Source organism: Lissotriton vulgaris, chromosome 2_1 (assembly GCF_964263255.1).
Source record: "Lissotriton vulgaris chromosome 2_1, aLisVul1.2, whole genome shotgun sequence".
Classification (NCBI taxonomy): domain Eukaryota; kingdom Metazoa; phylum Chordata; class Amphibia; order Caudata; family Salamandridae; genus Lissotriton; species Lissotriton vulgaris.
The window spans coordinates 1,972,053,218-1,972,068,620 of NC_141687.1; the positions used below are offsets into that span (position 1 = coordinate 1,972,053,218).

The 15,403-nt window shown below is 48.6% G+C and overlaps 1 protein-coding gene across 1 annotated transcript in view; it reads left to right on the top strand.

Moving 5' to 3' along the window:
- LOC147733583 (protein regulator of cytokinesis 1-like) overlaps positions 1–15,403 on the top strand; it is a 394,866-nt gene that overhangs the window by 218,101 nt on the left and 161,362 nt on the right. Inside the window, exons 3-4 of the mRNA XM_086958172.1 lie at positions 2,458–2,580; positions 3,761–3,991. Coding sequence (XP_086814298.1) covers positions 2,458–2,580; positions 3,761–3,991 — 354 coding nt within the window. The remainder of the gene's footprint in view (positions 1–2,457; positions 2,581–3,760; positions 3,992–15,403) is intronic.

Genomic DNA, 15,403 nt, shown 5'->3' on the forward strand with positions numbered 1-15,403 from the left:
TACCGGCACAGACATGCTTCTGGACCCCTGGGTGAGGAGCCGCTGCTCTCTGAGACCAGAAACTATGCACATCCTTGGCAGAGGTGTCAATCCTCCTCCCCAGGATGGGCCCAGTGGTTGAAGGTGAAGCTTCAAAGGCCTGCGACCTGTGTAATGCGACCCCCAGCCTCTATTGTTAGCAGCAGATGGCAGCCCCCGGTTTACACCCCCACTTTGGGCAAAACTTAGAAGGGCTAGGAGGTGTGCCCACCTCTGCCAACTCCACCCCTCAGGTGGAAGAGGCGAAGTTAAGCACGTTTTTCAGTCTCTCCATCTTGAAGATGAGGGGACTCCTCCATTCAGGGCTAGGTCTATGCCCCCTCCCACAGGAGAGTGGTATAATATCGAATGTAGTCACCCTTGTTAAGGTGCCCATTTGCTCTACCTGCAACTCCCCTAAAACACCCCCTAAATTTAGTATTTAGGTGGCTACCCTCAGACATAGAAACTAGTTACCTACAATCTAAGAAGACGCTGTGCAGCGAAGCCTGAAGACGACTGACTTGGCCCCGACCCAACCGGCCTGTCTCCAGCTTCCAAGACACTGCATGAAGACTCCTGTCCTTCAGCCAGTGATTTCCAGAAATCAGAGGAAGACTGCTTGCACTTTGAACAGACCGAACTCCAGAGGACAGTGGTTCTGTCCCCAAGAAACCAACACAAAGGACTCCGGTGGCCTGCATATTCAAGAGTCCTGCCCACTCTGTACCCAACACCTCTGGCCCGTGTCAAAGTGGCCCACTGACCCAGAACAGGCTCCCTAACGATCCTGACCTCAAGTCCAGTGTTTGCAAACCCAACCTGGACTCCACGATGACAACGGCAACCTGAATGCAGAGGCTCTCTCTGGCCGCGACTGGCTCCAGTAAGAAGAATCCGACATCTGAAGGCATCCCTACACCGAGTCCCCTGGGCCTTGGTAAGCTGAATAGTCTGTGCCCCTACGACCCCCTACATCTCTACTTAAATGCTGTCTTCGGTCTCCCTCCTCCAACCTCCGATGCGACTGCTACAGCCTGTTTGTTGAAAGCGGAATCTCCGTTGAAAAACATTGGGCGCCTGATGCTGAAATAGCACCCTGCACATAGCTGTATGTTTGTTGCCTTGTGGCCCCACCTGTGCCTACTCTTAACTTCCAAAGCTTGGCCCCTGCAACCGATCTACTTACCTGCTAGCACTGTGGCTTTGAGCACCCCTAGGCTCCATTAAAACTCATTTGGCCGAACTCAGATTTTGAGCTCTGTACCGGTCTGCCCCTGTGCCTCTGGTGATGCAGTTTTGGTACTCGCCTGACCCTTGGCCCTTGCTGACCTTTGGTCCCGAAGACTGGAACTGTAAGTTGCATACCTGTTTAACCACATTTTTTATTTCCTCCATAGGATAAAATTGAACTCTTCAGAAATTGCACTTTGTCGACTCTTTAAAGTGAAAAGTATTTTTAATTGAGAACATACTTACCTTATTGCAAAGATCTTGGTCTTAAAGTACAAGCAACGCTTATTTTTCTAAAATTGTTGCGGATCTCCTTTTTGAGACGTGTCCATTATTGAACAATGTTGTGCAATAAATGTTTTGCACTTCTCTGTTAGGCCTAAGGCTGCTTGCCAACACTACCACTAATAGAGCACTTTGGGTTTTACATTGAGCTCTGTACACTTTTGGGGAACCCCAAGACTCTCTATGGTATGCCGCAGGGTTGTTATACCATGCACAAAGAGCCAGCTTCGTACAGTGTCCAACACATTGTAGACCAATTTTGAACTGGTTTAAATACTTTTTTTCCGCAAAGTTCATGAGGTCCCAATGAGGGCTGCTTCTATTCAGAGCAAGTCCAAAGGGGTTGAGCAAATCCATGAATACTTTAAAAGAAGTTTAGAGAAACTGAAACGAATACCTAACTGAATGGAGCCAGTGAAAAAAAGGACGCTACAGATATGACCAGAAGGGAATAAATGAAGAAGAAAAGCAAGATATTGATCAGATGTAATGGGGTTATTGAGCGGCTAGGAAATATGTCAGAACTGCCGTATTTCATGGTTGTCTTGGTGGCATAAAATGTCAATGAAAGACAAATTATCTGTCATAGGGCTTGAAATGGCAGGTGCAGGTAACAGAAGCAAGTTCAGAAAGGAGTGGGAGGACCCATGATTAGTACTAGATAGAACGGATGCCACCTGTGGAAGGATGGTAGTTGGAAATTAGCTCGATGAGTGAAGAACAAGCCTGAAGGTGGTGTAATGGAAAAGCAAGGAAATGCTTGGTTGGGGTATTTCTAGTTGAGTAAAACTGTAGTGTGAGGTTAGTATACTTTTTTTTATTAGTGTCCAATTCTTTAATATGCATGTGAAAGAATGTTGGTTTTCTTTGTGATCTTAGTCACAACTCGTGACTTTCTGTTTTCCCACTTTGAACTTTAAGGAACTTTTGGATATGATGTTTGCAGAAGAAGAGTCCCTAAAAGAGCGCCTTATCAAAAGCATTGATGTATGTCGTAGGGAGCTGGACGTGCTGTGCCGTGAGCTCATGCTGCCATCCTTTGAAGTAAGCTCTAAAAGAAACCTTTCAGGATACTAGATTTTACAGTTTAAGACTCATGACTCCTTTGATCATTGTTGCTTGGCGCCTTGTTGACTTGTCATGTAAATGTTCTTTGGTTTTGCCATTTATATCGCAATGACTCTGAATGACTGTTTGTCGGCGTGCTCACTAACACATAAAGTGTCTCAAATTGAGCAGTGCATAATGGAAACTTGAATACATACCTTTTAGGTCTTGCATACAGACAGTTTACCTATGTATTGTCGAAGCCCTATTGTTTTCCAATACAGCATGGAGAGTGGACTTTGGGCTAATCTCTCTCTCTCTGTTCCCTGCTCCCTATTGTTTTTCTTGCCTATTCCTGTTTGTCCCACCCCTGGAGTATTCCTTCTTTAATTAATTCATGGCTGGATGACTTGTATCCTTTCTTTGCTGAAAAGGGCAATTTTTTTTTATTTTCCCCACTTTTTGCCTTGTCCGCCCAATCCCTCACTCCCACCACTCCATGCTTTCCAGTTGCTCCCCCTCTTGTTCCCTTCCCACCCTTGCCGTAATATTTTCTTTCAATCCCTTGTACGAGCGAATGAAAGATGCACACTGCTTCCATGCTGCTAGCTTCCCGATTGGAATTGCTGACCATTGCTCTCAGTCCCTTTCCTTCTTGGTCTATTTTGTTTTTTAATTGTTATTCGTGTGCTCTGCTTCCAAGCAGTTTGCTTCTGTGGTCTTAAATTTACCATTTTATAATGGCTTTCAATCATCTAGGATTGGTATATTAAAATGCTGATGGTGTCATGTGTGGACATTACGAATGGGCATTTTTGGGTGACTTTTCTTATAGCTAAAAAGCTTTTCCAGATGGCTGACCTTGCATGGCTGCACGTGTCTTATTGGGAGAGTTTCATGAAGCGCGAACTAGACTCAAAGGTATCCAAGCGCTTTACATGAGCACCAGTTTCGTAACAGACGGCACATTCATTTTTTTTTTGTTGGGCACAGGGATTAAGTGATTTGCCCAGAATCACAGGATGTTGAGTCCCTGCCGAGGCTCGAACCCATGTCTTGTGACATAGCCTTAGGCTATCTTGAAATATTTGTATGCACTCTTATCCCCCTTCTTACTGTAAAAGTGGAGTAAGTAAAAATTTAAAAAGCCCTTGTAACGTTAATTTCCGTTTTCTAGACAGATGATGATCAAACTATCCTTCAACTGGAAAAAGACTTGCGCACCAGGGTAGAAGTCCTGTTAAAACAGAAGGAGAGACAGACTGAGCTGACCACCCTGAGGCAAAGAGATGAAGACTTGTGTAATATTTTGTGTACACCACTTTATTTCATTGATGATCAAGCTGTCCCTAGTTTGGATGATCTAGACCGATATAGACTCCACTTAGCATCACTGACTGAAGAAAAGGTACTTGTTTTTTTTCTTTGTCCTTGCCGTAGAAACTGTATGTCCAGTTTTATTAATCTTCTGCATCTTCTTTTTTTTAGGTTTGTCTTGCAGTGGCAAATACTGTAGTCTATATTTTGTGTTTCTTATTTTTTGTCAGCCTCTTTCAGCATTTGGCATCTTTTGCTGTGGAGCCTTCAGCCTTTGCTTTGACGTAATGTGAATACATTCTTGTATCAGCCCAAAAGAATTTTTGACTCACTGTTTTTCTATTGATTGTTTGGGTGTGTCCTCCTGACTCCATGGATTGCTTAAAGCACTCTTTTACTGTCGGAAATCAGTCAGCAAGTGGCTTGCTCGCACTGAGGAGTGAGTGCAAGCAAAAATCTCTTAACGTGGGATGCTACAATCAAACAATGCCATGATATGTAAATGTATTAGTAGTAGTAGTAACTGAACTTATAAAGCACCTGGTTACACTAGCCAGTGTGTCCCCACGCTGTACCACTGAGGAACCCATCCTGTCCTGTTCCTGTGAGGCGCCCACTCCTGGGCACCCCAAGGTGAAGCCAGGCATCCTTAGCGATTAGGGCCGGTGTGGAGATTAAGCAAGCTATTGAGTTGCAGAGTGGGACCCATGATTAGAGTAGGCACCGTGGTGAGAATTATCGGGTCTGCGGACATTGAGCCCAAGAGCCTGCCGTGACGGGAATTGAACCCTGGTCCCGGGTCAGATCTCTGCATCAGGGTCTGCTGCTCTAACCGGTGAGCCACACTTCTCCACAAATGTATAACCTTCTACATGCATTGTATGCAGAAAATCTTTTTGTTTTTTTACTCTGCTGCAGGCTTTCAATCTTTATTCATGGTTCAAAATGCAAGCCACTAGTGCTGTAAGGCAAACAAAGATTTGCAAAGCCAATCGTTTTGACATTTTCACCTTATGCTAGCCCAATCTACACAGCATGCAAACATCAAATCTGTTCACTTTGACTGAGTTATTATGTCTAGCCACAGACAGCATATGCTATTTGGCATAAGTCCTGATAGTACAATATTTCATTGTTACAAAAGCCCTTTTTTTTAGCTATTGGCTTGTTTATGTGAGTCCCCCTTAGGCATGGGCTTTCTGGGCTGTCCATCAAATTTTGCAGCAGTCTGTTTTCTGCAACACAGTTGGTCTTGTATTGATGCAGGGATAGAAAGTCTTACTTTCTTTTGTTGGTAATAGCATTGTTTTTCTGCATGTGAATGGTTATTTGGCAGCCTGAATCTTTTCAAGATTCACATGCTTTGCCTTATTCCACCATCTAATGGTTAGGTCCAGAATTGTCCCTTTTCATTTTTTTTTTCCTTTCACAGTCGTTGATTATGCGTTGTCCTGTCCATCTCCTATCACGTCGAACTGATGTCCCCTTGCATGGTCCTCTTCGGATCGTTTTTTTTGATCCGTTGGGTCTGGATGTAAGATTTATAGAGCCTGATCCGCTACTGTAGGGTTATGAAGGAGAGTGACAAGATACATGGGGCCTGGTAGAAGGCGCACATCGAGACCGAGCAGACAATACAAAGAATCGCCGAAAATGAGTTATTGGCGCAGAGTTTTTCTTGAACCTGGGTTACAATGGATCGAAAATACTCTTTAGGTACTTCCCAGAGTACCACCATATGCTCTCACAGAAAGACAAGAACAGGGTGAGCATACTGTGCCTTACAAAGTACAAGAAGTCAAAAGGCGGCAAGCTTGCAGGGGAACTTGAGCCGTAGGCATCTGGTGCAGAGTGGTGCAAAATCACTGAGCTGCATGTATCTGGATTCTGTGGGTGAGTCTGTTTCCTGTGAGCACCGGACTTTCTCAAAAGTCTTTAAGATGGTGCTGGACAGGTCCTCTGGGCTCTGGGGGGCTGCTGGTCACACTGGGGTTCCAATTTGGGCTGGTCGGAGTTGGGACAGGCCAATGGGTCACTTCCTTCTGGCGAGTACCTCCCTATTATGCCACCCTTAACTGGGAGGGGAGCATGAACTTCTTCTTAATTGGCTGGGTCTCCTCATCTTCAAGATGGAGGGGACTAGAGGTGAGCTTTACCTCTCATCCCCCACCTGAGCGGTGGGGTTGGCAAGGTTGGGCACACCTCTCCTAAGTGTTTTCCTGCCGATTCTCCTACCCAAAGTGGGGGCCAGAACCAGTGAGAGCCAGTTGCTTGAGGCAGCAAAAGGCAGGGATAGCTTCGAAAGGCGGCAGGCCTTTGAAGCTACCTCTTCGTGGATCCAGCGCATCCTGGGGGAGGAGGCATGACGCCTCTGCCCAGGATGGGCTTTGCTTCGGGACCCAAAAAGCAGAGGCTCTTAACCATGGGTCCAGAAACCAGTCTGGTGGTGGCAAATGGCGGGCACCCATTCAGGAATCACACCAGGGCTGGTAGAGTTTCAGGGAGCATCTATAAGATGCCCTCCAAGTCCATTTTACATTAAATCCCACACTGGCATCAGTGTGAGTTTAATGTGCTGAGAAGTTTGCTACCAAACTACTCAGTTATTAGTAAAGCAAATATGGAGCTGTGAAGTTTGTAATGACCAACTCCCAGACCATATACTCTTCATGGCTTTACTGGCAGTGTCTGAAAATGGACTTGGACACTGTAGGGTTACAGGGCTCAGGCCACTGTACCCTCACCTTATATTTTACATGCCTCAGAATTCTTTGCTTATGTCTATGATGAAGAGAAATAGGATTCTAAGTGAGTAACTTAATTTTTAGGTCTCGCGACTTATGGTGGAGTGCGCAGCATTCCTTGCGCAGCACGAGACATTTAGTAGCTGAAAAACAGGGTTTCAGCACTGACCTAGGCCTTTTCTGCCACGCTATTGGCCTTTGCGTGCGTCTTGTAATTAAAGTAAGCACGCAATAGGCTAAAGGCGGGCGCATTGCTCCACCCATGACCTATTGGTGTCTGTTACGCGCACCAAAGGCCATGTGATTTCAATTATCGTGCCCAGACACGGGCACGATAATTAAAACCACGCTGTGGCGCGCGCCACTCGCGGGCGTGTTTTTTTTTTTTTTATTATTAACAATAGCAATCACTTTCACTGCGCAGCTGTCTAGTATTTTTTAACAGTCCTCTGTGTCTGTTATTCAAAAGGTTGCTGTTTTTATTACTCTAAGCATTTTTAGCAAATTCTTATCAATAAAAAGAACGCTAAAAACAACGTTATAGCGTTAATGATAAACATCACTTTTGAAATTGTAACGGTATCTGCATTACAATCACCGTGTGTTACCTGATAAACAGCCAGATGCAGCCTGGAAACTGTGTCTGGGACTAGGTTTTCCTTCAGTCTGTAGCGGGGCGCCCACTCCAGGATGGGAAACCTCCTCATGCACCAGAGCTTCATGTCGGAGGCACGGACAGTGGAGATCCGGTGCCACTCCGACGCAGCTCGCGCGCCCATCCCCGCACCTCTCCTGCTACGCGGAGGCATTTCTTTCAGAAAGCAAACACCTGGATGGATGCAAACCTTCCTTGAGGTTTTGTGTTTTTCTTTTACGAGTCGACTGTATAAACTTGACCTCGACCTTCTCTTTGAAAGAAGCCCCGGCGTCGCAGCGTGGAAACTTTCATGCAGGTAGAGAAAGGTATTACCAATCCAGTTCGGCAGCAGGTCCAATAAATGCATCACTTATAAAACAACTACAGGTGTACCACTAACATGATACACCCTGGAGCATCATACATGAACTCATGCGATATGCGACCACATACAATGCGGGAAAACATACATCCGGCGCTCCACAGACATGCTGTTACCTAGGGAGGTGAACAATGTGAAACTAGGACGGAATCCGGCGGCACTTCGCTATGACCGTTTGTTGATATTTTATGTATTAAACGCTGGTCATTATCACAGTCCGTTACAACCAGTGACCCTCATGGTTGGCTGCAATACTCGAGACGGTGGGAGTAATAAATCAAGAATGTACAAGCGTTGAAGTGCGTCATATGTACTTATATGTTCGAGCATGTCCTGGTCCTGCGACTCCCTTTAACTGCTTTAAGATCAGCGACGCTGTAACACGGGAACAAGGTGTCCCGCTTTGGTTCAGTGAAGCAGGACGGGTGGTACAATGCCTTATAAATTCAACTACAGTCACAGTGCATGCCAACTAGTTTTATTTTTATAACATGGCGCGGAATGCATTTGCAATGAAATAGGTCTCTCGTTTGCTAGTTTGTCTAACCTTTAGCCGTGCTGCACAGCAGCTGCACTGCTCTGAAAGACATTGGAAAAGCAAACGCCTCTGGCATAACCAAGAGGTATTGACTTTGTCAGTGCTTGTTCTTTAATATGTGTGTCACAGTGTAAGTGGTAAAACGCGAGGAGGCAGTAGCGTGCCCTACAGAATTGCATTCAGTTTCGAACTGAGGGCTGACGGACACATCGTCATCGTCATCCCCCAAGAACCCCCCCCCCCCCCCCCCCCCCCCCTCCGAATGCTGTAAACATACTGTATTGTGCTGTGCTGACGAAGCACCACTCCAGTCGCCACCTGTCTCTCCTCTTCTGCCCGCCGGAGGCCTCCCCTCGCTGCCAGGACTGCTGCACAGAAATGGGTACAGAAGGGGGGCAGCCGGGCAATTTTAGCACCACCCTAATATCACATGTTTAGGGCGTTATTCCGTTGTGTGGTGGTTGAAACAACTCTCCCCATCAGCATGTGTCCTTTTCAATTAGCCCACATACATACCTACATACATATATACTATTGCTTCGTGAGAGTTCCAGCTAAAGGCCTGTTTCCATGTGCATTCTGAGGGGTGTCTGGCGTTGCATGCTGCCTAAACCTAAAAGCAACATAACTCGACATGAAAAGCACAATTTAGTTCAAAATGGGGAGGGAATGTTATTTCAATTACATAGCCACATGGCAATGCATTTAGAGGCAAAACATCGCTGTTAAGAAGTAAATACATTTGAGAAGCGGCATACCGAGTTTTATACTAAAGAAAATAACATTTGTAACAACATTTTTACAACTTTCTACAGTGTTTTTGACAGGAGTCCTCTTCTTCTTTTCCATACCCAACAAAAACATAACATGACTTCTATCCTGCATTGTAGAAAGCATGGTACTTTGCACATTAACTGAACGCTTTGCATTTTTCAATTTTCTCGAAAACTACTTGGTTGACTCACGGCCCACATGCCAAGTCTGTCTCCTCCGAGGGTGCTCGAATCCGCCCCCTCCCCTCCAGCTGGAACTTTCTCCACAGGCTCAGCCTTTCTCTGAATGCTTTTCCACTACTGGGATTTCACATTGTCTTTCCACTTTTTTAGCGCCACCTGTCACACGTTTGCAGTTTCCTTTACACTTTACCCAGCTTCAACTCAGAATAAATGTCTCTACTTTGTCCAGTTTCCCTTTATTTTTCCTCCATCATTCTTCTGTATTTTATCAGTACAACCCTTTTTCGTTTTCCGCTCTTCTTTGTCTCGTTCATTCTTTTCCACTTCCCCCCCTCTCGGATTAGTTTGTTGTCCTATGACGCTTTCATTTGCCAATTTGCGGTTTATTTACTCTTTTCCGTTTATTTCTTATTGTTTCCACTGCCTCATTTCTGTTTTTGTTCCTCTTCCCTACCGCTTATTTCTCGCTCCCCTCTTTACTTCACTTTTAATTATCTTCCCACTGCGTGTTTACGCTTTCCTCCTTTGTGTTTCTTGTATTTTGTGGCCTTTTCTTAATTTTTTCCTGTCTTCTGGTTATTTTAATGTATCTTTTTTTCTTCTCTTGTATTTATCCTGCCCTTTTTTGCTTATTTTACATTCTAGTCTGTGCTTTTTCTATTTCTTTTGTTTATTTTGCTTCCGCCTCTTTCTTCTTCTTTGTTTTCTTTTTATGTCCTGTCCTCTCCCTTTTTCTATGCTCTTCAATTCTCCCTAATTTCATTATTTGTCTTAGATTTCATCTTCCCTCTGTTTATAACTTTTTAGGTCTCGATTGCAGATGTCGAGATCGAATGTAGGCGAAACAAACTCTTGAAACCAGCGAGGATTGTCCCCAATGCATGCAAGGTACGCTCGGCCTCACTTCTCTCATTCACACCCCATATGGTCGTTCCCTCCCACTCGCTCGCACATCAAAGGTTGCTGCCCCCCCTCCCCTCCCACCCCCCAGCAATGCCGAGAGCTTGTTTATTTAATCACCGCTTCCCCCCCCCCCCCACAGCAATGCCGACACTGACGCCGTGCTCGGTGTTTCTCTTGTTTCACTCCCATCTCATTTGTATTCCGTGTTTTGTTTGCTATCTCTCGTTGACGTGATAGCTGCTTGAATCTTTCTGTGGGGGCTCACTGAACGGAGATGTGTGCAGGTGGGGATGAGAGGTGTGTGTTGTAGTGAACACAAAGCAAATACAGCCATTCCCGTCCATTGATAGAGACGCATTCCCACTACTAGGAAATGTGTTTAAAAGACGGGGAGCCTTTTCAATGAGGCTGTTATTGGGGTAACTTGAGCCAACAGTCCCTTGAGTTGCTGTCTGTGCAACTATGAGCAAGAAGCAGTAAAAGTGGATGCAGCCTTTCTTAGTACTTTTCTCTTACGCGATAAGTTTCTCATGGGTACCTCATCGAAGGATGAATCCGGCAGAGATTGACTTGCCAGAAGCACACTATTCTCAGCCCGACTATCCTGTGAATTGCCAGGGTTTATTTCAATATCGGAGGAGATCAGGGACGAACCCCCCCGCCCCCCCTCCTCACAAGGCACTTTCTCTGGTGCTATAACCAAATGATGATTTGCACTCGGTGCCGATACCTCCGGACTGGGTATAGTAGCAATTAAGCCTAGCGAAGAACGTTTCCCACTAACTAAATCAATTGAGAGCCTTTTTTTCAGCCATAGCTATCTCTTTTTCCAATATGCCTGTTGCCCTAGTGATAAAAGCATCCAGGGGCCCTGATACCACCCCCTTGGACGTCTGCAGTTGGACAGATCGTACCTTGCCAGAACGTAAAGACATGATTAATTATTTAAACCAAAAGCAAGGTGGGATAAAACAGAACCAGAGAACCAAACAACAGAACCAAGGGGGGTGGCCCAACCCAACCTCGCCAGACCACGGACGGCCACAGACGGTCCCGCCCTTGTCCCGGGCTTCTCCCGGGACGCTCACGCGCAGCGGTGATTGTGGTCTGTAAAATATAGGTGCGAGTGAGACTAGGGGGGCGGGGCAAGCAGGGAGAGCAGCCCATGTGTTTCAGGTAAGGCTGTCAGGGGCTCCTGGGAGATGGAGTCCCTGACCACACCGCTCGCAGCCCTGCTCCTCCAACCACACAGCCCAATGCAGTAGTGCACGAAGTCTCTGCCCCTCCGTCTGAGTTCCAGCTCACGGAGGGAGCTGCGAAGCTGGTCCGGCGAGATGTGGCGATTTCACGGGTAACACCCGGGCAAAGGCAGCAGTCCAGTCCTCAGTCGACCGGCAGGTAGTCAGCGTTAGAATCCCAGGAAGCGCTTGAGAGCGTCAGATTTTGATGGCGAAAATGGGTGGCGGGCCAAGCAGGGAGAGTGGCCCAGGTGTTTCAGGTCAGGCTGTGTGGGGCTCCTGGGAGATGGAGTCCCTGACCACACCGCTCGCAGCCTTGCTCCTCCAACCACACAGCCCAATGCAGTAGTGTACGAAGTCTCTGCCCCTCCTTCTCAGTTCCAGCTCACGGAGGGAGCCGCGAAGCGGGACCCGCAAAGTGGGTCCGGCGAGATGTGGCGATTTCAGGGGTGACATCCGGGCAAAGGCAGCAGTCCAGTCCTCAGTCGACCGGCAGGTAGGCAGCGTTAGAATCCCCGTAGTACGTTTATATTTCATGCCTTCATGAGAAGCAATGTTGAGGATGTTGAAATGTGGAATTTTCTTTGCATCTCTTTGTTAAAAATATATGGGATATAGCGCATTGTAACATTCCAACAACTACTTATTTGAGATTGTCTCCAGGTGTTCAATTGCGGCACAGCAGTTTTTCGATGTCTTATTTTAAGTGGTGTGCTAGTTGCAGGTGTGCACTTCTTATAATAACTGGTTTGCACAAACCTTGTTCTCATTTAGTATCCAGTCACATTTAGCCTACACTGGCTTCGCATGAAGGCACACTTTCTAAAATATAGACTTTGGTAAATCCGCCTAAATGCTTCAAGCTAAAATTATGAAGGCGTTTATTTGGTATTATTTATATGATCATTTCCTTGTTCTCCCCTTGTTAGCTCTAATTTGCAATCCACTGCCAAAGCTGGCAGCAATGTACAAAGTAGAAACGTTCACAAGTACTAACAGTGACCACACTGACACACTCCAAGCCGCTGTCCTAACAGACGCCACTTCACGATCAACACTCAGCAACACTACAGCACCACTCTGCACCACCACAGCACCTCTCAGCACCACCACATTATCACTCAGCACCACCATATTATCACTCAGCATCACCCGGCACCACCACAGCACCACCACAGCACCACTCAGCACCACTCAGCACCACCACAGCACCATCACAGCATCACTCAGCATCACCCAGCACCACGACAACACCACTCGGCACCACGACAGCACCACTCGGCACCACGACAGCACCACTCGGCACCACGACAGCACCACTCGGCACCACGACAGCACCACTCGGCACCACGACGGCACCACTCGGCACCACGACAGCACCACTCGGCACCACAACAGCACCACTCAGCACCACGACAGTACCACTCGGCACCACGACAGCACCACTCAGCACCACGTGGCACCACCACCCCAGCACCACGTGGCACCACCACCCCAGCACCACGTGGCACCACCACCCCAGCACCACTCGGCACCACCACCCCAGCACCACTCGGCACCACCACCCCAGCACCAGCTCCACTCGGCACCACCACCCCAGCACCAGCTCCACTCGGCACCACCACCCCAGCACCAGCTCCACTCGGCACCACCACCCCAGCACCAGCTCCACTCGGCACCACCACCCCAGCACCACTCGGCACCACCACCCCAGCACCACTCGGCACCACCACCCTAGCACCACTCGGCACCACCACCCCAGCACCACTCTGCACCACCACCCCAGCACCACTCGGCACCACCACCCCAGCACCACTCGGCACCACCACCCCAGCACCACTCGGCACCACCACCCCAGCACCACTCGGCACCACCACCCCAGCACCACTCTGCACCACCACCCCAGCACCACTCGGCACCACCACCCCAGCACCACTCGGCACCACCACCCCAGCACCACTCGGCACCACCACCCCAGCTCTACTCGGCACCACCACCCCTGCTCTACTCGGCACCACCACCCCTGCTCTACTCGGCACCACCACCCCTGCTCTACTCGGCACCACCACCCCTGCTCTACTCGGCACCACCACCCCTGCTCTACTCGGCACCACCACCCCTGCTCTACTCGGCACCACCACCCCTGCTCTACTCGGCACCACCACCCCTGCTCTACTCGGCACCACCACCCCTGCTCTACTCGGCACCACCACCCCTGCTCTACTCGGCACCACCACCCCTGCTCTACTCGGCACCACCACCCCTGCTCTACTCGGCACCACCACCCCTGCTCTACTCGGCACCACCACCTCTGCTCTACTCGGCACCACCACCCCTGCTCTACTCAGCACCACCACCCCAGCACCACTCGGCACCACTCGGCACCACCACCCCAGCACCACCACCCCAGCACCACTCGGCACCACCACCCCAGCACCACTCTGCACCACCACCCCAGCACCACTCTGCACCACCACCCCAGCACCACTCGGCACCACCACCCCAGCACCACTCGGCACCACCACCCCAGCACCACTCGGCACCACCACCCCAGCACCACTCGGCGCCACCACCCCAGCACCACTCGGCGCCACCACCCCAGCACCACTCGGCACCACCACTCGGCACCACCACCCCAGCACCACTCGGCACCACCACTCGGCACCACCACCCCAGCACCACTCGGCACCACCACCCCAGCACCACTCGGCCCCAGCACCACTCGGCACCACGACAGCACCACTTGGCACCACCACTTGGCACCACCACTTGGCACCACCACTTGGCACCACCACTTGGCACCACTCCAGCACCACTCAGCACCACTCGGCGCCACCACAGCACCACTCCAGCACCGCTCGGCACCACCCCAGCACCGCTCGGCGCCACCCCAGCACCGCTCGGCGCCTCCCCAGCACCGCTCGGCGCCTCCCCAGCACCGCTCGGCGCCACCCCAGCACTGCTCGGCGCCTCCCCAGCATCGCCCGGCGCCTCTCCAGCATCGCCCAGGGCCTCGCCAGCATCGCCCAGGGCCTCGCCAGCATCGCCCAGGGCCTCGCCAGCATCGCCAGCATCGCCCAGGGCCTCGCCAGCATCCCTCAGGGCCTCCATTCAGCAACTGGTTCAAATATGTTCTCTCAATGTTTCAAGCTTTATTACAAATGTCACAAAAAATGTTAATATTTCACTTCTGTTCTTGGATTTTCGTCACAATAAAATACACTGAACATAATCTTCACAAAAGTTATTAACAAAAGTTTAAGCTATTGCCATTATAAATTACAATCACTTTTATTTAAGTATTAATTATTTAAAAAAATTAAAAGCCATTGTTATTTGTAATATCAATACATCTAAGTCCCGTAAATACAAAACCTGTTGCATTACAAATGCTGTAGGTGTCACATTTGTGAAACCTATAACTATTGGCATTGTAAATGACAAAGCTATTAATTTAGCTATTTTCAAAACCAACACATAAATAAAAAAATTGTCATTTACAAGACCAATAGCTCAAACGTTCCTAATGCGAGACCTATTGCATTGCAAATGCTTGTTCTTTTTGATACACTTCTCTTGCTTCTGTGTATTTACTCTTCCTGTAGTTATTGCTCTTTTATTCCCTCTTCCTTCTTTGGCTTTCGTCGCCTTCATTTCTGTTTTCCTCCTCTCTTCGCCTCTTCTATTAAATTCCCACAATGCCAATAGCTCACACTCGTTATTATTCTTTTCATAATAAACGGCGAGAATGATCAGCCTTGCAAATCAGTGTCATTAGTGTGGGTACTGCTGGTACATTTGCTGCTTTTCAATACTCTCCTTTATTAGGTCTCGGCTAGCCGCGCGGAAGCGCGTCTCCGCCGAGATCTTTTGTCAGCGAGTGTGCTTCCCAGGAGACACTCCTGGCCGCGCGCATGCGAATCTAAACTGGCACGCGCATAAGTACGAGCGCTGCGCGAGGCTCCCACACAACACACGCATGCGCATACATAGAAACAGAAGCGCGCACGCACATACATACAGAACCCCCCCACTCATACACACACGCACACACACACACACACACACACACACACACACACACACACACACACACACACGTGCA